The sequence below is a fragment of the Botryllus schlosseri genome, chromosome 15 (genome assembly GCF_051294905.1).
Source record: "Botryllus schlosseri isolate E-star chromosome 15, Bs_hap1, whole genome shotgun sequence".
Classification (NCBI taxonomy): Eukaryota; Metazoa; Chordata; class Ascidiacea; order Stolidobranchia; family Styelidae; genus Botryllus; species Botryllus schlosseri.
In genome coordinates this window covers 19,519,627-19,541,588 of record NC_137250.1, presented here as the reverse complement: position 1 = coordinate 19,541,588, position 21,962 = coordinate 19,519,627, and the positions used below count along the sequence as shown (strand labels likewise).

Below are 21,962 nucleotides of genomic sequence, written 5' to 3'. Positions count from 1 at the left end.
AACTAACGTACTTGCAATACTCACTCAAGGGGTTATGTTTCAGTATTTTGGCAAAACTACTTATTTCACAGTTTTCACTTTGAAAAGTAGGAAGTAGTTTGTGTATAAGTTTGCATCACTTATGCGAATGAAATTGTCATAGGAATAGTATGAAATAGCCCCTATATCACGAAAACTTAATATATATTCCCCACATGCTTGTAGTGACTTGGGCCATTTTTACTAAGTCGCGAAAAATACATCTTGCAATTTCGAAACTTATAGCCATGTGACGTAGTTCCGACATATCTTGGAAATTGTACTTCCTACTACCACTTGTAATTGACCAGAGATTTACGGCAGTATTGCTACTTTTACTTCCGAAGCAGCGCCGACTACTTAAACCACATCTGGCGATACATCGGCGCATTGTGACTAGGAAAGGGTGCTCACTTTCGACGAATGCGACGTCGGTTTCGGCGGCCAGATTCGAATTTCCTTCGCTGAGCCACAGCGACCGTTTGCTCAACAGATAGAAGTTCGTGTCGAGAGTGAATTCGGCCGCTACCGGGTCGCTGACCTAAAATTTGGAGTAGAAAATTGAGTTGATGATTCAGTGAGAGGTATGAAACTCGCAATCTAATCCCTACCAGATCTATAGGATTAAATCTATAACGCAAAGTCACAAACCTGTTGGAACCGGATGCTGATATCAAAACTTAGCGGCTCCCGCGGGTTGCACACCAAATCGGCCGAGTACGCTTGATCCGCGTTCGTAACGCAAGGCACCAGCTTCACGGTGTAAGTGCCGGAGTAATCTCTTATCTAAACAACGAAAGCATCCGTAAACCCAATGGCAGACGCCAAGCCAATAAAGCCGTTGCAAGCTCCGTGGAAACCGCGCAATCCTCAAGCTCAAAGCTGTCTAAATACGGAATTAACGGCCGTCACGGGAAATTGTCGATGATCGTGTTCGCATACGGACCAGACTTTTACAATGCACAACCACCAATCTAGTTCGTTGGCAGTCAACTAGCTACTGTTTTTGAGTAGTTCTAGTCGCGCATTTAAAAATAGTTTGCGCACAACTGGAAAACACGTGTCGCCCGATGTTCTTGCCGCCATCGCTTGCTCAGAGTCATAATGGCGTAGCGAGATGTGGGATTTGGAGAACGAACACCCTCTCATTCCCATCCTGTACCGATGTTCGTGAGTAAAATCGATCCGATAAAATAAAAATTAATGAGCAGCTTTGGAATCGAAACTAGTTGTGTTTTAGTGAGTTAGTTGTGGATTCTTGAAGGTCGTTACTTGTAGTTCTAGTTGCTAGTTTTGAAAAATTAGTTGTTCAAGTTCTAGCTGCGAATTTCGAAAAGTGAGTAGTTCTAGTTCTAGTTGCTAATTTCGAAAAGTGAGCAGTTCTAGTTCTAGTTGCGAATAATGAAAAATGAGTTGATGTAGTTCTTGTTGCGAATTTGGAAAGGTGAGTAGTTCTAGTTCTAGTTCTACTAGCGGATTTCGAAAAGTGAGTACTTCTAGTTCTAGTTCTAGTTGCGAATAATGAAAAATGAGTTGATGTAGTTCTTGTTGCGAATTTGGAAAGGTGGGTAGTTCTAGTTCTACTTGCGGATTTCGAAAGTGAGTACTTCTAGTTCTAGTTCTAGTTGCGCATTTTGCAAAGTGAGTAGTTCTAGTTTTAGTTCTAGTTGCGGGTTGTGAAAAATGTGTAATTCGAGTTCTAGTAGCGCATTTTGAAAAGTGAGTACTTCTAGTTCTAGTTCTAGTAGCGCATTTTGCAAAGTGAGTACTTCTAGTTCTAGTTCTAGTTACGCATTTTGAAAAGTGAGTACTTCTAGTTCTAGTTCTAGTTACGCATTTTGAAAAGTGAGTACTTCTAGTTCTAGTTCTAGTTACGCATTTTGAAAAGTGAGTACTTCTAGTTCTAGTTGCGCATTTTGCATAGTGAGTAGTCCTAGTTTCAATTCTAGTTGCGGGTTTTGAAAAATGAGTAATTCGAGTTCTAGTTCTAGTTGCGCATTTTCAAAATCCAGTAGTTTATACAACTCTGAGACGGACATATTTATTACACACGGAGATTTGGACGCGATACGCCCAAGCAGCGGCCTCGATGGCGACACCGCGATGACATACTCCGATACCGCGAGACTCGCATAAGATATGGCACTAGTCAATCAAAATCATGCCGCTGTAGGCAGTCAGTAACGCGACCTTTGCCTGTGAGGGATTAGTGACCACCGTAGTAGCCGCCTTGCTATTGGGAGTTGACGATAAGGCTGTTTACACGATCGCAAGATAAACGATATTGTCCGGTAACATAGATCAGACACGGCGATTATAATATATACAATTCGAGTATCAATGGCGGTTTGATACTGAGATCGCAGATATAATATGCGCATCAATCAACGCTATCGATCGGTTTTGTTTACGATACAATTGTGTTCCTTTTTCGAAGTATTGAGAATCTACGGCTTGGATGTATGCTAAATACAACTTGAGATGGAAGATATAAACATTTGATTGATGTCATGATGTCGAATGTTCGACGCTGTGTGCTTAGTGATATCGTAGAGATATCGTAGCGGTATAACCCACACCAATGGGTTGCGGGTTCGAGTCTAACCGAGGTCGACTCCAGAATTTTTACCCAAGTGTAGGAGGTTTATCTAGGGTCCTCCTCGCCCTCTCATCCGTGAAAACGGTACATTATTAAAACCGTGGCCGTGCTACAAGTCGGCTGCTATGGAATAAAAATGAAGAAAATTGGCCTGGTGTAAATGACCATAGTAATAGAAGTAGACAAATATCATGAATAACACAAACAAACAAACAACGCTGTGTGTGCCCATATCCCGACCTGCACCCTTGGGCGCGACGATGGCGTAGCGATGAAAAGATGTCGAAATTTAAAGCCGCCAATCACAACAGGCCGGGCCCACTCACCGCGTAATTCGACACGAAAGTCCACCTCTGCTCCGGCTGGTTGTAGGTAGGATCCGTCCTGAACAGTTCCAAGTCCAGCTCCAGTTCGGGATGATTGGCACTGATCACCATCGACCTGTACTCTGTGCTCGGGTGTTCCACCACGAACTGCCCGCGGAACCTGGCCTCGGTTCTGAAATGCACTGCCAGCCGCCCGTCGTCTCGGATACGCATGCTGGTGGGGTAGAGGTAACCTTAGAAGAAAAGTTCGGATGCTTTCGGAGATGCTCTGATGTAGTACAAATGGGAAGTGGTAAAGGTGCAAGCACGTGTATATTTGTGCAATGATAGTACCGCAGTGAGTTCCACGCTACATAGGAGATCATCAATACTTGACCTCATGACCTCATTTCATGTTTACTTAATAACTATCCGTAAACCAACAGTTCTATTTAGCAAATACTTCCATTTTTCCGAGAACTCATGTAGGCTTTGGGTACCGTACTTACCCGATTGGTTATGCGTTGTATGTTCTGCCTGCTAGTACTTACTCAAGTTGTAATGTTTCAGGCTAGTTCCACTTTTACTCAACATAGCGCAGTACTACCTACTTTTTTCACCCTGAATTTCGTAAAGTGTATAGTTCTGGGATCAGTGTGAACTTGTGCAACGCTTTTACGTGTGCAATTGCCGCCATATCCGGCCGAAAGAGCATCCGTATCGCAGTAAATGGATTTATTTTCGAAAATTGCACTTGTTTGTAAGGAAATATGTGATTTATCGGTAGTCGAGAAGACGCATCGCTGCAATTTCCCAAGTGTTCTATTCTGAATAACTACTAAATTTGTATGAGCCTTACACCAAATCATATTCCTTGGATAGCTTTCAAATCTTCATTTTACACATACGTTTTTACACTCCCTTGAAATCGCTATTGCTGCTTATGCCCGAATAGCGACTGCGACCCCTTCAAAATCTCTGGGAAGGGTTACCTTGGATCTCGGATTCCGGCGGGCTGCCGATGCCCTTGTCCCACAGCGACGCGGTGTCGTACACGAACGTCAGTCGCAATTCCGTCTTCTGATCGAAATGCTGCCAGCCCTTGCCGACGGGCGAGTGGAACACGTTCGACACGAACAGCGGCACTCTCAGCGAGACGTAGGATTGCACTTCGTTCAAAACCTGAATACAAAACGCGCGACTGTTATATCGCGGTAACCTTACCGCCAAAATAATTATGCTGCATGATTTATTTGTTGTATTATCGGACAACAGGTTAAATATCATACAGCTCGCATTCAGGTATAAATGTGGGAGATCTTGAGGCATTAATACACTTAGCGATGTCCCATTAGATTAGATAATGGAGAAGTTGTCAGTATAGTAGCCTTTATGAATTGGTCAATAGCAATCGTAATAAATATAACCGGAGGCTGACGATATTCGTATGCCCCGATATAGCAGAATAAATAAACGACTAAAGCACAAGTGTAAGTCTCGCATATATATAAGAGAATGCTACTATATATTATGGATAGACTACAACTGTAGAAGGTGCTTGGAGTTTTGCTAAGTATCGCAAAACTTCAGCAGGCCTACGCGTAATTCACGGGCAGAAACAAGAATGTGTTACATACTGGTTCGAATATCACATCAGTTCGGTATCAATTTGATGAGGATCGCACAACATATGCAACGCCATTATGTTAGAATAACAGCGAGTTATCACGTATTATCGATTCAGCAAACTACTAGCATTCATAATTACGTATTTGGATAGGTACCGGCAATTATAGTGGCGTAAAAGGCCACCGGCCACTGTATTTTACCTGGCCGTCGGTTCCAACGCTACCGCCGCACTCTTGCAGCAACTCCGACATGTCATAGTACGATTCGAAGGTCCAAAGGCACGCCTCCAGGTTCAAGTTCCTGCGTCATGACAATAACATAGTATGTATACAGTAAACACAGGTAAGCAGCAAAATCACAGATGACACAAACCTGTAAAATCGCAAAGTGTTGTTGCCTCTCAATCCAACGTTAAATTGGTAGGGATAAGTCTCCCCGATGGAGCTTGCGTCTATTCTGTCGCTGATAAATCCGTGCTGTGTTTTCACCTCGTCCGCGTTTAGGATATTGGAACACCTGTACGCAAACACCATTCACAACGTCACAAGGAATCCGAAAATCAAACTTAGATAACTTATATTGCTGGTTCGTGGTACAGAACTTGAAGACTTCTTTCATTGCAACATCCATTGCACTAATACATATAGTATGTATGCCGATAACTCTCGAGAAGAGGCACCAGAAAAGTCCTCGAGTTTAAATTAATGTATCACTGCAATGGATGTTGTAATGAAAGCAATGAATTACATAATTAAACTAATAGATACCTGTGATTTCCAACTCTGGAAGCATCACGGCTGAGGGTAATCTCGTAATTGCTAAGCTTCCGCGTGCTGAGTACCGGTAGCATGCCGTCCACGTGCGGAATAGCCACAGACACCTTGATCAGGTTCGGATACTCCGGATGTGAGGCTCCGGTGTACCGGAAATGCGCAGAAAACGGCTCAGCTCCGACAGAGCCCGGCACACGCGAAGGACAGATCTGACCGACCGAGCTCACTGAAGCGAGAAACACTATTACGTAATTTGTCGCTACAGCGAAATCACAATCAAAACAAACCTGTCACAGGCTCTGACTCTGATTCAATACCAGGCTCGCCGTCTGTGGTGACCGCTCTGGCTACGCATACGACTCTGCTGCCGGATTTGAAGTATATACTGTCCAGGGTTATAGTATTGGAGTCGGTGAAGAAGGTGTTCTGGACTACTTCGCGTAGATTGTTGGTTACGTTATCGGCGCTTGACGGAGCAGCCACAAGCCACCTTTAAATATACGGTATGACTCACGTTGAAGGAAAGGACTGCGTGGGCATGATCTCACGTAAACAAGGTCTATCTACAAACGGCGATTTTAATCCGTTGGCGATTGATGGGATCCTTTCGGTTTTGATCCGAGTTGAAAGAGCGCGATTAAACTGGCAAATTCCCGGCGCGGAAAACAATATTATCGGTCGAACGATGTGTCGGTTGAAGTCGCATATGCAAATATGGAAGCATCGCGTGTAATTCCCCGCTAAACTGTACAAAGCCACGAAAACCTATATTTTCCTATGTTTTGCCAATGTATACTGATGATTGTGATCAAAACACAAAATTACACAGCTCAAAGATAACTAGTTGCGTGATCTCGTATGTATTGTGTATTGCAAGATACGATGATACTATATAGTTTTTCGTATAATAATGCCACATCCAAACCTACTTTCCATATTCGACGATAAATGCTGCTTAGCGTATCGCTGAAACATCTTTCAACGGCACGAAGTAATTTTAGAGCCGTAATATCAAATTATATTGTTATTTATTCGGCGAGGGTTTAGTATACTGTTTTATTGCGCTGCGAATATATTTTCACGATTTTACGAGGGACCGCATCTTATATACTCGACATTATTCACTAGAAGTTCGTCTTCGTATTACTATTTCATTCTTTGATCATAATGAAACCGGTAAATACACAGATAATCCGGGAGCAGCCCCCCAATGAAAATGGCAAGATTGAGGTAAACTTTTAAAATTTCAGTAATGGAGTCAAATATGCAATACTGCAGTACATGAAGAGGTCAGATAGCGGAATTGCGTTAAATGAAGAACTGGCAAGGGTTGCAGAGGTAAAATGGATTGAAAATGAAGAATCGAAATCACAGAAATCATGCTACCGTGATTGTTAAGTACCAGTGTACAATGTACATTAGTCCAGCGGTACATTCAAGACGACAGCGACCTTATAGTCTGTTGAGACTTTGCACGAAACATTATGCATTTGATAAAGTTCAGTATCTTTGACTTGGCTTCATAGACCTATTTTCATGCTCACGCCCTCCCACTCTTCAGTCACACTCAAGTTCTTCTTATAATCACATTTTGCAGACGATACATATGAATAATTAAGCGTGTACATCCCGCTTCGAAAGTACAACTCGCCGCGTGTAATCCCACAAAACGCTAACACGAGAATGTCATGTTTCCGCCTGGCTATATCAGATAGCAAAACACTAATACCCGCCTACCTGTATCTGGTTTGCCCGTCATCGATGCCTTCGCTGGTGCAAATGTCCGCGACCTTCTCAAAGCCGTGATGTTTTGGGTTACAAGGCTGAAAAGCGAACGTGTTTTTTTCGCGAAGCGTCGGAAAAAATCGGATTTCACTTCGAACATACCGTGACGCACACGACCGGGTAGCCGGGCGGCGGTCTTTTGGGCGCGGACGCCGTGTCGTCGTAGTTGAGGAGGGAATAGACGCTGGGCGGGTGCGGGAAGGTCACGCTGGCGAGAATGCGCTCTTGGTTGATGTAAACGATTGCGCGGCTATCCTGTGATTAGAAACATAAACTTTGAGAGAAAATGCTCATCAAAAAAAAAAATAACAATGCATATATACAAGCTCAGCGCGTAATACCGGTATATTAAATCGGAGCAATATTTGAAAATAAAAAATTGGGTCGGATTCGAACCCGCGTTTGCTTTACCCGATTTTGCAAAAGAGTTCACGATTCAAATTCGGGGATGGTGTCGTTGGAATAATCCTAGCTCTGAAAGAGACCTTTGCGTTTTCGAAACGCGATATATCGAAAAAAAGTTGTTTTGGATTTAGAGGTATATGGAGTCATGGATGTAAATAATGTGGATTTTAAAATATCAACCCAAACCCATCTACAGCTTAATGAGATTGGCAGTTATATGTTATTTTCGAATTTCATTCTGAGAATGTACAAATAATTTTGCAAACACATAGTACTTATCACGCCGTGGCAAGTCGCACAGTAAATCACACACCGTAATTACCCGCAGTATAGGCGTATAGGTCTTCTAGGGTTACTTCACTCTGTGTGCACATCAGATTATAACATCGACTATACGTGACATGTAGCACCTAACGGCTAATCTTGTACGATAGAGGTAATCTGGTACTATAGTATTGACATGTGTCATTCGTCGGAACGACATGAGTGTCTACAACCAGTGTGGAATAGGTTGGCGTCATATTACGAACAATGCCGCAAAAGCACATTTATATCTATTCAACCCCCGCCCAAGCCTATATTAAAGGACATGAAACAGCCGTTTAGAAACGCATGATAACCTCAATGTCCGACACTATCGAATCACTATCATACATACCCCGAGATCAGCCACCATGTTCCTGTCTGGTTCCAACCGGATAGTAAACGATTCCCGGATCTCCTTCTCTTCGTCATGGAGGATTTGCAGCTCAACAACATGGCGCGTGACGTTGACATCGAAAATTAGCTCTGAACAGAATCGGATTTCAACACCCTCAGTAAGCCGAGCCGCTAATTCGCTATTAACGGGCGCAGCAACAGTGTACCTCCGCGAATCGGGGCGAAATCCTACTGAGTGACGCACGACAATTAAACGGCGGGATCACAGTAAAGGTATTAACGCCCAGGTCTATTAACCGCAGCCGGCAACTGCTTGCAAACAAGACGAAATCGCATCAACATTCCGAGCGTGTCTATTAGCGCCGTTTCCCGGCGTATGGGTTTAACGGTAAACGAGCGTTGAATTACGGTCGTTTCGGCGAAATCATTGCAGGTAACAAGGCACGCTTAGTAGCTATACATTGTTTTGTAGTAAATTAATCCTCGTGTTGATTTATTCATCTATTCTCCTATTATATCATGCAAAGGACAACTCATGATCTAAATACTCTGATAACTTTTCAATTATTATGTGCCACCACTAAAATTAGATTCAGATTCAGCACGGTAAAACCGAAAAAATATTAGTGATTGCTGAAGCTAATTGTTTGGAGTATTCCAGCATTGGTTCACGCAATTCTCGTTCAAAATAGAGATATTTTATTCAGAAGTCCTTGCTATGTTTCAGAATCAACGAACGTGCCTATGCCTATAGATACCTACGAAAACGCAATGTGCAAAAAGTGGCTGAAAGTTTGAGCTACTGTACAGACCAGACACCAAAGTGGCATGTCGTAATTCTCAAAATTCAATGAATCAACGCCCCAAACCAATATATTGTAACAACGCGTAAACAGTAGCAATGAAAGCAACGCGCCCTGCTCGGCACACTTCAAACTGGATATCACAGTTAGCATACCACACACGCGATTTCTTTGTATACATTCAGGCAAAAACGCAACAGGTGTACCGTACGATACGTGTTATTAGCTGGCAATTATCACTCTAAATCTCTGCGTCGGCACCGATTGAAAAAACGATATTTTCGGGATTACCATGAGCGAGGGTCAATCCCGTAGTCGCCTAAACTGTTGCGAATAATCCTGTTAATGCGTCGAATTATATACGTGTGACTATCAGCTTGGTCTATCTAGTCGTTCTACGTGAATCGATCAAGCGGCATTCTTTTTGAACGCTGTTACCACCGCAATTTACGTAAACTTTGCGTATAGACAGAGGCGTTTACTCATAAAAAGCGGAACCAAACGTCAGAATCGAGACCAAACCCCAAACACACGTAACGAAGGTAAAACCAACAAAGTAACCCGCGCGCTGTCGCTAGTAAGCAATTCAGCTACACACCTACGCAGTACACACTCTACACAGCAATCTGTGTTGTTCGCAACGAGCCAACGACCGTAAGCGCCGACAGCCAAACCGGCTCAAATGCATTTGTGACATCGCACATTCGCCGAGATAGAATCAACGACTGCGCCAAATTCATCAGTTGTAAATACGACAATGAGCTATAACGAAACCAACCACCTTAAAGTAAACGTGATGTGTAACTCGCAAGCCGACGAAAGAAGAGCACGTTGCGCTACGGCGGCAGTGGAAATCAGCCGTGAAATGAAATTCAGCAACTAACCTCTGCTGAGAGGGTTGTAGTCCTTCCCAGACTCTGCGTTGCCGTCTTTGGTGAACACACGGACTGAAGAAGACTGCGACAAATCGCCTTTCCTCACGATGGCGACGCTCAGAGTAGCCACCCCTTCCACGCCTGGCTCTATCACTTCGTACGCGGTCTTTTCAAAGCCGATAACGGGTCCTGCGATATGAAACAGCATTAATTATGCAAGAGCATACTATATTGCATAAATCGCATTATGAAACAACGGGTTTGTCACATTCACAAGTGACAACAGTGTGAACAATGCGGAAAGTTCAAATAAACACCTTTTATGCGACCACACACAATATACCGCTAGATCTGCCTCACGATAAAGGTTATTTTGTATTTTCCGACCATATACCTTTTCCGTAGCACTTTGTGAGAATGCTGTCGTTTTATCACGATTTCGCAGATATGTCGTTCCCACTAACGTGCATAGCTTTGCTACGTGTTTTGTAACCTGCGACGCGATTAATCTAGGTTTGCAGCCTTCCTCAGTGGAAAACAGTACCGCAAGTGTAATTACGGTTAATAAATTTATTATTAGTGGCAAGGAACGTATAATTTCAGTACGCGATACCTCTTGTAGTACTCAATTCATTGTGCTTAGACTTATTTATGACGTATTTGACTAACGGCGGCCGAATGTCCAGTCGGATCCATTTCACGTGCGCGTATTTGATCTGTTTTCGGCGGCGGCTACAGTTTTACGGATTACATTACCGCGAAAGGCAGAAGCAGATGACGAAAGCGCTGCGTCAAATGTAGCTGTAGCCGATACCTATCACAATAGCGCGGTACAGGCCGTGCGTCTTGATGTGCCGCGCGGCGGGCCGCGCTAATGGAAAAATAGGCCACGTCATTGTTAAACACACGGACGGGGCGGAGCGAACAGCTATTACCATTGTGCTCCACGGTAAACAGCACAACACCCATCAAAGTGTCGGCAGTTGGGGTGGCATTCATCCATTATGGAAAATGTAGGTCATACACGCTTCCAAGAATAATAGAATAATAGGAAACAATCGGTAAACATGGCATGCGAGGGTGTGCCACACTGGATCGGACGCGAGCGAAAAATCGAGAAAATATGGAATATGCGCATGCGCACCACGATAATTTAGCAGCACAGGTCAGATCGTAGGGATGAGGAAAATCGAGTAGCTCAGTGATTATTCAATCTTTTTCGACCGTACCTATTCCATTGCATTTTGTGAGAACGCTGTGTGTTGATCATTACTTTACAGATGTGTAGTTTTCAGTAACGTGCGTAGCTCTGCTGTATAGTATATTTTTCGTTTGCATCGACACAACTAATCGAGGATTACCGCTTTCACAGTTCAAAATTGTGTCGAAACTAGGATTCTCGTTGACCAGCTTCTTGGAGGTACAGATGTTCAATATACAATTGAGTAGTATTTTCATATTTGGAATAACTCCGAATGTTTTCGGCCGACACTCGTCAGGGGTAATAGTCAGCAGCTAGTAGAGAATTGGGAAGAACATTGATTAATGGCAAGGAGCGTGTAATTTCAGTGCTCGAATCATTGTGCGAGCTCAAATGGTTAAGTACGGAGCTGACACGCGATTTTCGTGTATTTTCCCACGTATAAGTGATTCTAAGCACGCCGAGCTTGTTGTACATCACCCCAAAACAACTCACTGACAGCAGTACCTCATACGCGGATGACTAACACGCGCAGACAGTAAACTTCTCAAAATCGAAATGGGTTAACAATCAGACAGTAACAACAGTTTTCGAGCAATCGTTCGTCGCTAACTTTGGGGAGACACACTCGCGAATGATCGCGAAACCAAGAATTTATCCTTGCAATGTAAAGAAGCCTACGCGTCTAGACTCTTTCAAACCGCAAACCAACTCCGTGCCAATCGCCATAAATTAGCGTGTTTACTTCGCAAATAGCAGGCTATCGCTTGAAAAGACGGGGGGACTTTATTTCAACGGCACGCCCGCCGCAGTATCGGCGCTGCACGCAGACGCAATCAATCCGACCGTACACTCGTCGGGGTATCGAATGTGCCGCTACACCGCCACCAACATGTAGAACGTCTAAATCGGTAAAGTATGCATTTGTTGCGTGCCGACGCCGAAACGCGATCAATCCTATCCGTAGACGAACGACTGCGGAAAGGAACCCGCAGTGACACGCAATACCGCCTCGTAAAAATGGGACTCGAGACGCTTGGCTTGCTAATTGCGCGACAGGTGTCAATCCGAGTGTATGCGGAGGATTGACCTTACTCGCCCGCCTTACCGCAATGTTTGAATATCGAATGCGAAGGAATTACCAAGTGAAATCGGGCAGATTGCAATGTCAAAGCGCGTGAAAAGTCTTCAGTTTGATTTTTGCTATGCGCCGATAAAAGAAAACAACGCTAAAATGTCCGAGAGGACCGTATTTGGCATTATGCCTGCATACGCCCTGGCTGTATTGCCGTAAGCGCAGTACGATATAATGGTTCGGAATTTCTGTCCCATTACGAATTGGTAATTGTTGTCACCGTAACATTGCAATTAAGTTCTCGTAGCCTGCGTGTTCTCATTTGTACTCATTGTGTGTTGGTATGTATACTCATCGTCACGAAATCGGATCCATTTTCGTCTAAGTGGTCTATTAGTTCAACCGTAGCGGCCCGGTATGCCGCGAATTTTACCACACAGATGTTGTGCGTGATTGCAACGACACAGGCCAGGTCGTATTTGGTAATACGATTGTTGATATACAACGTTCTTTCCAATTTCCCACTTGTCGCTGACGATTACGGGGTTATTTCAATATGAAATTATTTTATTCAATTGTATGGAAGTTCTGTACCTCCAAGAAGCTTTTCGAGGCCTAAATTCGTACGGGGTTAGGATGATGTTTGCTTTAACAGCCACCGCCTTAGTCTTTTGTTACTGTATATTAGCGAGCCGCATATTAGTGGCAATTAAATAGAACGATCCCACACAGTCATTTCGCCCACCATTTCACGTGTAGAGACCCAAACCATTTCTCCCGTGCGTGTCACACCACGAGTACCGGTATAAGTGAAGTCATGTAGCTCATCTCGAGAAAGCGAGTGTGAATAATGACGAAATACTTATCCCAATGGGACGCGGTCTTAGGTGGACAATCAATGTCATAAAGACACTTGAACCGGTCATAAAGATCCCACATCCGACGTCACAGCTTGAGATTGTGTCGTCACATTCCACTTAAGATAACCAGGCACTTACTGTCAGCATCATCCGTGATGGTGATAATAGTTTCATTCTTTTCTCCGATCCTGGCTTCCCCTTCGACGCTTGTAGCGGTTCCAAGTACTAACCGGAACTTCTCCGGTTCCTCGTGAATCCGATCGTCTACGATGATCACAGTACAATGTCCCTCCGACTGCCCTGAAGCAAAAAATTAAAAATATTACACGCGGTAAAACGAAATCACAAAATTACACGCGGAAAAAAGGTCATCAGAGATAGACGGCACGAAAATAATCGTTCCCGCGATAAGAGAAAGGCCTATCCGGTCGCGGCAAAGGAAACCGATCAGGCAGATTCCATTATCTGATATCTGTTTCAAACGGCAACAGTTTACGCTAAAATACACGGCCGAAATCGGCGACATTGATGGTAATCTGTGAGTCACATAAACGGAAGAGATTTTAACCAGCGCAAGTGCCTAGTAAAAAGTGGTAATATCGTGAAAAGTCTTACCATGAGATAAAAGATATCGTAACCCGATCCCGGCGGGGATCATTAAAGTCTGGAATTCATAAAATATTCTCAAGCACGCGACACACTCTCCTAACCCGACACGGGCAATTTCACAGTGTCACAACAGAAAGAACATTTCTATCTGGATAATCGATGGCGCGAAGTGTAGTTTATTAGATCTGATTGCAATCAACACACGCAACACAGTTTTAATATTTTTTACAGCCTGCAAACGTCGACCTTTCCCATTATGGATTGCGCAACCACAAAGCGAAATCGGCGTCAAAAACCTAGCCTAAACTGGACCTTCCAAATGAGCTGGCTAGATTATCTTACAAGAAATGCGTAAGCAGAGCGATCAGAGCATTTAGGAAAATATCTAGCATTCCAAACCGCGTTTAAGTACTCGTTTGGTAGTCCAATTCACGACGTGTGCGATACACAAGATGGTTGAAGTTTAACGCGTGATTAACAGGTGTGTGTTGCCTTTTCGCATCCACAGGGTGGCATTTTACGCTAACCTTTTCTGGTGTGGATAACATGACACCTGTAGCTGTGGTACAAGTTGTCCTTTCACCTTAAAGCAGTGTGGTGGGTTTCGTGTTACCGAAAAAAGCAAATTAATTGGAGTTTAATGCGCGAGAATGTACAAGTGTCAAGTACACACCGACTGATCTACATATCCAGAGATATAAACACCGCGTTTCCGTACGGAATAACGCAAATTACGGTTCTGCATCAACTCAAAGTAACGGGATGTGAAGAGATGAAGGGTTTGTTTTGTGCCTCAAGTGTCGGCAAATAAACCGGCAACGACAAACCGATCATTATTCGCACTAATCGTACGGTAAATAACCGGTTTCGGGTTTCTAATGACCGGTAAGTGAGATATATATCACAATTTGAATAGCGAGAGTGCGAGAGAGCGCGATAAATATAGGCCCTAATGAAGTTTATTTTTGACATAATTACACACGCCGACAACGCATAATCTAGAGTGCGTCTCGTACACAAGATTCCGTGGCGTTCTGTCATGATTGTTAGCAACGAAGTACTCGGACGTTTCCAGAGTACTCTAGTAGTATGGGTTGTGGATACTAGCACTTCTTACTCAAGTTCCAATGTTTTTAGACTATACTTTCGCTTCTAGTTGCATAGAAAACAACTTACCTTTTACAATCTGGAATTTTACAAGTATAAAGTAGTCTTGGGCTAAGTTTGCATTGGTTTTATGAGCGACATCGTCATAGGAACCGTGTGTAATAGCTCCTGTATCAGGGCTAGGGAACACAAAACACATTTATACACCACATCCTACCATAACAATCAAACAATCAGCGATGTAATCAACAAACGAGAGAAACAGAAATGCTAAATGAGAGTTCAGTTCAGAGATCATAACCGTGTCATAAATGATACTGACCAATGACCATCTTCGATTGGCATGCAAGCGAATCCCCCTTACCCGGTTCGAATCTCACAAGCGACGCGTCCGTGTTGGGCCTCTCTTCGTAGTCCATCATCACTTGCGCGGACGCCTGCCTCGTGTAACAACGCACCGCGGACGAAATAGACAAATCACCGCTGCGCGCTATCTTCGCCGACAGAGTGCCTCGCGCCTCGTTGACTTGATGAGCCGAATCGGCGAATTGCATGAGAGGCACTGTCAAAAGTGAGGGCGTCCCGTCAGCGGCCAGCGACAGGCACAAATCAAAACACGCGGGGAGAAGTACGAGTTATATTCATTCGCGATTGCGCGTATACATTCGACAGCATTCTTCACGGGGATGGAAGCGTGAACTGTGGCGTTGTTAAATTGATTGCTTTAAGCGATGTCGTCACGGGCGCAAGGTGTCTTAAAAAGCCCGGAATTGAAGTCGGCAGACTCGGAATCGAAATAAAAAATATCGGCCTGGTGTAAATATCCATTGTACCGGATTAACACTACGAATACAAACAACAACGATGGTCACAGGGATGAGGTTTTGGCAGGTTGGGAATGAGTGTAATATGCAGTGAATGGTGATGGCATTTTTACGTTCATTTTTGTTCAGAATGATAGATTTCCGCTTGGCTGGTTGGTGCTAGGAGGGAAAATTGATGATCAAGTCCAAGCATTCAGAGATGCTAATTTAATTTTCGGCGCTGTTTGGTCGACTTCCGTTCCGGATTTATGTCATACATCAAGTCCAAATCCGAATCCGGTAATGAATCCAATTCGTTGATATCTCGGAGAAAAATCGGAATTATCAGAGATTCTATGCCCGAATTCAAACCACATAAATATTCAAATTCGTTTAATCCCAAATCTAAGTCTAATTCAATTCCCATTTCACTAACTTATGGAGAGAGTTAAGGTTAACTTTTAACACACCGCCCACGGGCAAATATCATAGCTACCCAAATCCGGACCAGGTAATGACGCGAATCCATAGATAGATCGTTTGGATAATCAACCATATCAGAAATTCAATGTACGAATCCAAACCCAATCCAAAAATAGCCAAAATCATAAAATTCTGTTTATTTCTTTCAAATCCATACTCATCACAGAGGTTTCGAGGTGAGTTTAATTTAGAACGCAAAACATGGCTAAATACTAGCCGGAATGACTCTGAACTAATTCACATCTTAAAACTGATGATGTGTTATAATATAATAATAAATACTAAGGATAAAGGTATATCGAAAATAAAATATAATACCATATAATACTTACGATCCGAGTAGGAGTCATTGATCGTCACCACCGCGACCTGGGGCTCACCCAGCACGGCCCCGCGCACCATCGTCAGCACCAGTTCAAATGTTTCCGGGCCCTCCAACGCCGGATTACCAAGGTCGTCCAGAATCGTCACCCGTATCGTCTGCATCGTAATTTGCGGAGCAAATTCCAGCGTTTCGCTTATCCCAACGTAATCCTCGTTGGCTGCAAAGGGGGATCAAGTATGAATTATTTTCGGATGATGTACCACACTGAATGTATATTGGAGAGGAGAGCGTACATATATTCGACTTGAGCTAATAATTTCCGGTTAATATCGTGCCACGTGGTTATTTCGCCGGATTATAGTCGGTTTGAATAATTCATCTATAACATACTTTTAATGCACGCGGTTCGTCCAAATCAGCATAGCCACGTTAATTGCAGATGAATTTTATCTACACCGTTTGATCTAGCCGACAGGTAATTTAAAGTGTGGAATGCGACAGCTTATCAGATTCTAACTGCATATTGTGTTTGCGATAAATTCACCATCGCAGCAATGCGGCAATTTTAGAATTGCAACAACGTTCAATGTCAGTTACGTTGCGGATAATTCATTTCCAGACAGGCGCACGAAAATGAATTAGTGGAGATGCCATGTAATATAAATAGGGTAATAATTACAATCGGTCGGGTCGACATTTTAATATAGGTTTCGGTCAATATATAAAACGCAGCGGAGGGAATGAGCTATTTACGATTACGTAAAGAGTACACATTTTATGAGCCATCGGCGACACGCGCGGGCCAGACAACAATTATGTACACGGCCAGACTATAGTACCCAGTTTTAAGTCCCACGTGCATGGCCCCGTGACCACATCATCCAGGATAAATCCACATAACGAACGCGGTTCCACAAAATCCATATCATCGCACTGTTAAGTATTGCACATAACCCAATCATTACCACACTACATGTTGGGCGTAGAATTCCCGGAGCATAGAGTAGATAATACCTATATATCAGCCTTGGACAACTAGAACTAGACAACTCGACGATGTCGTGTAAATCTGGCAAAAACTACCTACATTCCATTGTTTTTAAGGTGAAGTGAGGCCCACCGTCCTGCAGCCTATAGGCTTTGGTAAGTCACCGGATATAGGCGGTTCGAAAACTCTAGATAAACCTCCAACGCCGAGAAAGTTATTTTGACGTCGACCTCGGCCGTACTAGTGCTGCAACACATTGGTTTTTCAGCGGTGGGAAGTACCACTACACCACTAGCCACCTCGCGCGATGTGTGAGTGACGTTTCGGGATAATTAGTGCGAGGTGAACTCGCGAGTCGGATTTAGGCTGTGTGAGGTATCTGTTTGACTTGCGGTGGTGGGTGTTTGCTTAGGGAATGCTATCTTGTACCGGGATATCCCGGAAAGCGGATTCGTCCTCACCGTAAATTTTACGATGGCGACTGGGAGGTTATCATGTGATCAGTCTGCGCGTAAGTTGAAACGAAACTTGTGCCTCAAACGCTTCAGTGGCCTCACATCAATGCCTGACACATTTCCAAATTGACACAGAAAACAAAGCGTCGCCATTGGACACAATCCACACTTGGGCAACTAAATAATTCCAGATAATTACAGCGAAATGCCGGTATTCCAATTCTAATGTAATTAGAAATGTTTCTATGCTCTACTTTTACTTTTAATTCTAATCTAATTTCTGGTTTTTCTGTAAATGCTACATGCGAACTGTATAGTGCCAAACGAGCCAAGCTTGCTGTACAGACATTTGCTATTCTCGTGAGAATAATGAACTATGATATGATACAAATTCAACACGATTCAATGTTCAAGATTTCGCGAACTCAGTGATTCGAATTATAATCTTAGTTGAAAAAAACTGTGTAGCTATAATTCTAATTTTAGATTAATTCGATAAAAAGTGTGTTGCTATAATTCTAATTTTAATCTAATTCGGAAAAAGTGTGTTGCTATAATTATAATTCTAGTGAGATTTGGAGAAAAAAATGTGTAGCTATAATTCTAATTCTAGAGTAATTCGGAAAAACAAAACTTTGTAGCTATAATTCCAATTCTAGTCTAGTTTGGAAATAAAGCTGTCCAGCTATAATTAGATTTTTATTCCAAGGTGGAAAAAGAACTGTGTTGCTATAATTCAAATTCTAGTCTTATTTGGAAAAAATCTGTGCAGCTCTAATTTTAATTCTAGGCTAATTTGAAAAAAATCTGTAGCTATAATTCTAATCTAGTTTGGTAAATAACTGTGTGACTGTTATTCTAATTCTAATTTAATTTGAAAAAAAATAATCTGTGTAGCTATGATTCCAATCTAATTTGGCAAAAAACTGTGTGGCTATAATTCTAATTGGAATCTAAATACGATAAAACTGTGTAGCTATAATTCTAATTTTATTCTAATTTTCAAAAGCTAAGAATCGTCTAGTTGTCAAAATCCTCACACGAGCATCACATCGGTTGGAAAAACAGCTTTAAAATAATTTCGGGATGTACGGGGCGCGGTTCCGCAGAGTAGCATTTCGAGAGTCGTTGGTTGGTGGCGTGTGAAAGTGCGCCAACGCACACGAGACGTTGCAGTGTCGGCCGGGCGGGTGAAGACAGGGTCGAGTACCATCACTCGGCAAACTCGTTGGTGCTTAAGGCGATAATAATCGAGTCTCAATAGAGCGTAAAGCAAATATAACTCATCTGTAATATGTGGAAGTTAAACCCGCGTCGAGTATATCAACAGCTGCCCCGCTATTCTTGAGCTAACATGATTTTCAATACCTGAATAAGCCCACCCTGGGATTTGTTTAACACGGCGAACAAAAGCGATCACAGCGGCCTGTCACACAGCGATGCAATTGGAATTGAAGTATACTCTGCGGTAATGACCACACTAACAATATATAGGTCCTCTCGGCCAAATATGCGCTGTTATTGCTCAGCGACACGCCGCGGGGTTGGATCAATATTTGATATTGATAGTTGGAATATTTGCGACTTAATCTTCGATTGGATTGGTAACCGAAAGCTGAGAAAACTTTGGATCTTTGGATCAATCCCCACGTGTTGCAGCGTAGCTATAGGAGTTTGCAAATATTAAATTTATTATAAAAATGATTTGTTTCAAATTTGACTTTCAACCGCATGGAATTGTTACGTTGTCTACAGACACGATTTGTAACAAATTTGGCTCCATTCCAACGAGGTGAATCGAAGTTATTGGAGCACAAAATCTTGGATTCGAAAATATAGTAGTTACGGTGGAAAATTCTTTAATTATTCATTATAAAACTACCCACCGTAAATGCAATGATTAAAATCCAGAATTTTGAATAGCAATAATAAAAAGAGAAGCTTCACGTTAACACAACCCCTACCTCCCTAGGATATATCTCCATAAGAAAAAGGTGTGTTTGTGAAAGTCAACTTTGACACAGAAAGCGCAGACGGCCTGATTTGCACTCTGTGAAAGTTTGGTAGCTATAAACCTATTTTCCATCCGCGGATTTGTAGTGTGGGGTAACAATTCAGTCGTGAAATTGCTGAAATCTTACAAAAATCCTCCGATTAACGCCGCCGTTGGCTAAAAACGCCGTTTCTCTATTAGATCTATACTACAGTGTTAGCGAACAATTGTGTATCTGCACCCGTGTACCAACCATGATATACGGATGTGACAGATACTCCCATGGTACACACACCATAACATACCTCGGACTTATACCGCATATCCAAAATAGGCATGCACGTAGAGGCCCGTAGGGTTTATGACGCGATATAATTCTGAGTTAAGGCCCTTTTGGGGTGAATACACACACTTTGCTCTAAGACCGTAGGGGCATTTCTCACTACACACATTCTAAAATCAGCCATACACGCTGTATTTCACACATCGAGGAGTCAGTTGAAACTCGATAGCCAACACAACCGGCTTAACGGAATTTTCAAGATCACAGCCAAGTCTCAAAAGCCTGTGTAGGGTCGCGTGAACTGTGAACCCACCGACAAAAACCCTCAACGCTCACAGCCACGGCAAGGGCAACCGACTAGCGCAGGACAACGCTAACCCCTGCCGGCACGCGAGTCGGCAAAACACCGCCCGTAATTCGACACGCGAATTTTCCGTCTGCTACAAGAGAAACATCCTGTACGAGCGAGAGCGTGTAATAGACTTGAAATTAACGGACTGCGACCTTTCTACGGGGACAAGTTTTCAACATAAACATTGTAAACCGATCTGCGCTAAAGGGGAGTGATCCAAACGCGATCATTCATTTGACAGACCAAAACAGCGCGGACCGCGGAGTGCGCGTTAATCAGGGCCGTTATCGCGGGGCTAATTGCGTTGCGTTTGAAGGAGCGGGGGCCAAAAGGATACAAGTAGTGCTTTGGACAGAGCGGGGTCGGTAATGGTGGTTCGGAGTGGGTTTCCACGTACGTCTGATCGGGATGGTGGCTGTGAACTACCAAGAATTATTCAAAATTAGAGCTGGAAAACAGCATGAAGCTTCAAGTCAAGTATATTCAAGTATCGTACTCATTACGACGTTATAACAGTAAGAGAGACTTGAAATGTCCATTTGCGTAAAGTAAATAATGCCAGTCACAGCTTTTTAGTGTAATAAATTAGTTCAAATTTGCTGACATTGATATTTCATTCCAATTCGAGACAATATTACAGGTCGGTTAGTACTGTACTCACTATTCATTGATATGCTACAACTTACTGAGGTTTCAAGGCTCCATTAGTAGCAGGAAAGTATCGCAACGACAATTTTAGCTCCTAAAATGATCAGAGCAGTATAATTTTGGCGCTCGAACATACTGGGGCTGACTACCGAGAACACGAATCGCCAGGCCCAATCCTCTACTTTCAAAATCCGCATCCAAATTTTCGACACCATTTCACTACTTTCGACTCCCGTGCTGGTTTCGGGCGAAAGAATTTAAGATCGTAAGCTAGTCGCCAAGCTGACTGGCTTGTTTTCATTGTAATACGCTAAGCCCCGATTTTACGTTACGAGCGCGCACCCGCCAATCACGAGCAAAGAAAAGCAATTCAACCCGATCCGCACCTTTCGCCGATTCCACTTCGCTTTTCCGCGATCTCACGATCACCGACGCCGGCTTGTTCAGGTCGCTTCCCGTCCGCCAAATGTTAATCACGGCCTGCCCGTCGCTCTCGTCGACTTCGTACGACTCCGATTCGAAATACATCATCGGCTCTGTCGAAAAAGTGAGAAGCCATGAGACTACATGGCAGTGACTTTTGAACAGTAAAAGTAATATTGAGACAAATTCGCGTCACTTTTTTGAGTGAAATCGGCATAAAACCACGTTAAATAGACCCTGTATCACGATACCCATAATATATCCGAAGCTTCTAGCTATTTGCAGTCTCATTTGGGAAAAAGCACCTTATTTTGTACAATTCGGGATTTGAAAAGTAAAACCAGTTTCGGGACAAGTTTGCGTCACTTTTATGAGTGAAATTGGCATACAAACCGCGCTAAATAGCCCATGCATCGAGATAACTAAAATACATCCGAAGATCGCAGCCGTTTCTAGCTTCCGGTTTCATTATTCTCTTTGTGTTAGTCGCGAAGATATCAGGCAA

At 43.2% G+C, this 21,962-nt stretch overlaps 1 protein-coding gene across 1 annotated transcript in view; it reads right to left on the bottom strand.

Moving 5' to 3' along the window:
• LOC145457176 (FRAS1-related extracellular matrix protein 2-like) overlaps positions 1–21,962 on the bottom strand; it is a 73,907-nt gene that overhangs the window by 3,587 nt on the left and 48,358 nt on the right. The window contains exons 26-41 of the mRNA XM_080335349.1: positions 21,421–21,570; positions 16,323–16,532; positions 15,069–15,266; positions 13,127–13,288; positions 9,862–10,041; positions 8,173–8,303; positions 7,212–7,364; positions 7,062–7,147; positions 5,612–5,814; positions 5,319–5,550; positions 4,924–5,067; positions 4,752–4,851; positions 3,915–4,104; positions 2,944–3,176; positions 670–804; positions 433–559 (exon numbers count right to left, since the gene is read on the bottom strand). Coding sequence (XP_080191475.1) covers positions 433–559; positions 670–804; positions 2,944–3,176; positions 3,915–4,104; positions 4,752–4,851; positions 4,924–5,067; positions 5,319–5,550; positions 5,612–5,814; positions 7,062–7,147; positions 7,212–7,364; positions 8,173–8,303; positions 9,862–10,041; positions 13,127–13,288; positions 15,069–15,266; positions 16,323–16,532; positions 21,421–21,570 — 2,634 coding nt within the window. The remainder of the gene's footprint in view (positions 1–432; positions 560–669; positions 805–2,943; positions 3,177–3,914; positions 4,105–4,751; positions 4,852–4,923; positions 5,068–5,318; positions 5,551–5,611; positions 5,815–7,061; positions 7,148–7,211; positions 7,365–8,172; positions 8,304–9,861; positions 10,042–13,126; positions 13,289–15,068; positions 15,267–16,322; positions 16,533–21,420; positions 21,571–21,962) is intronic.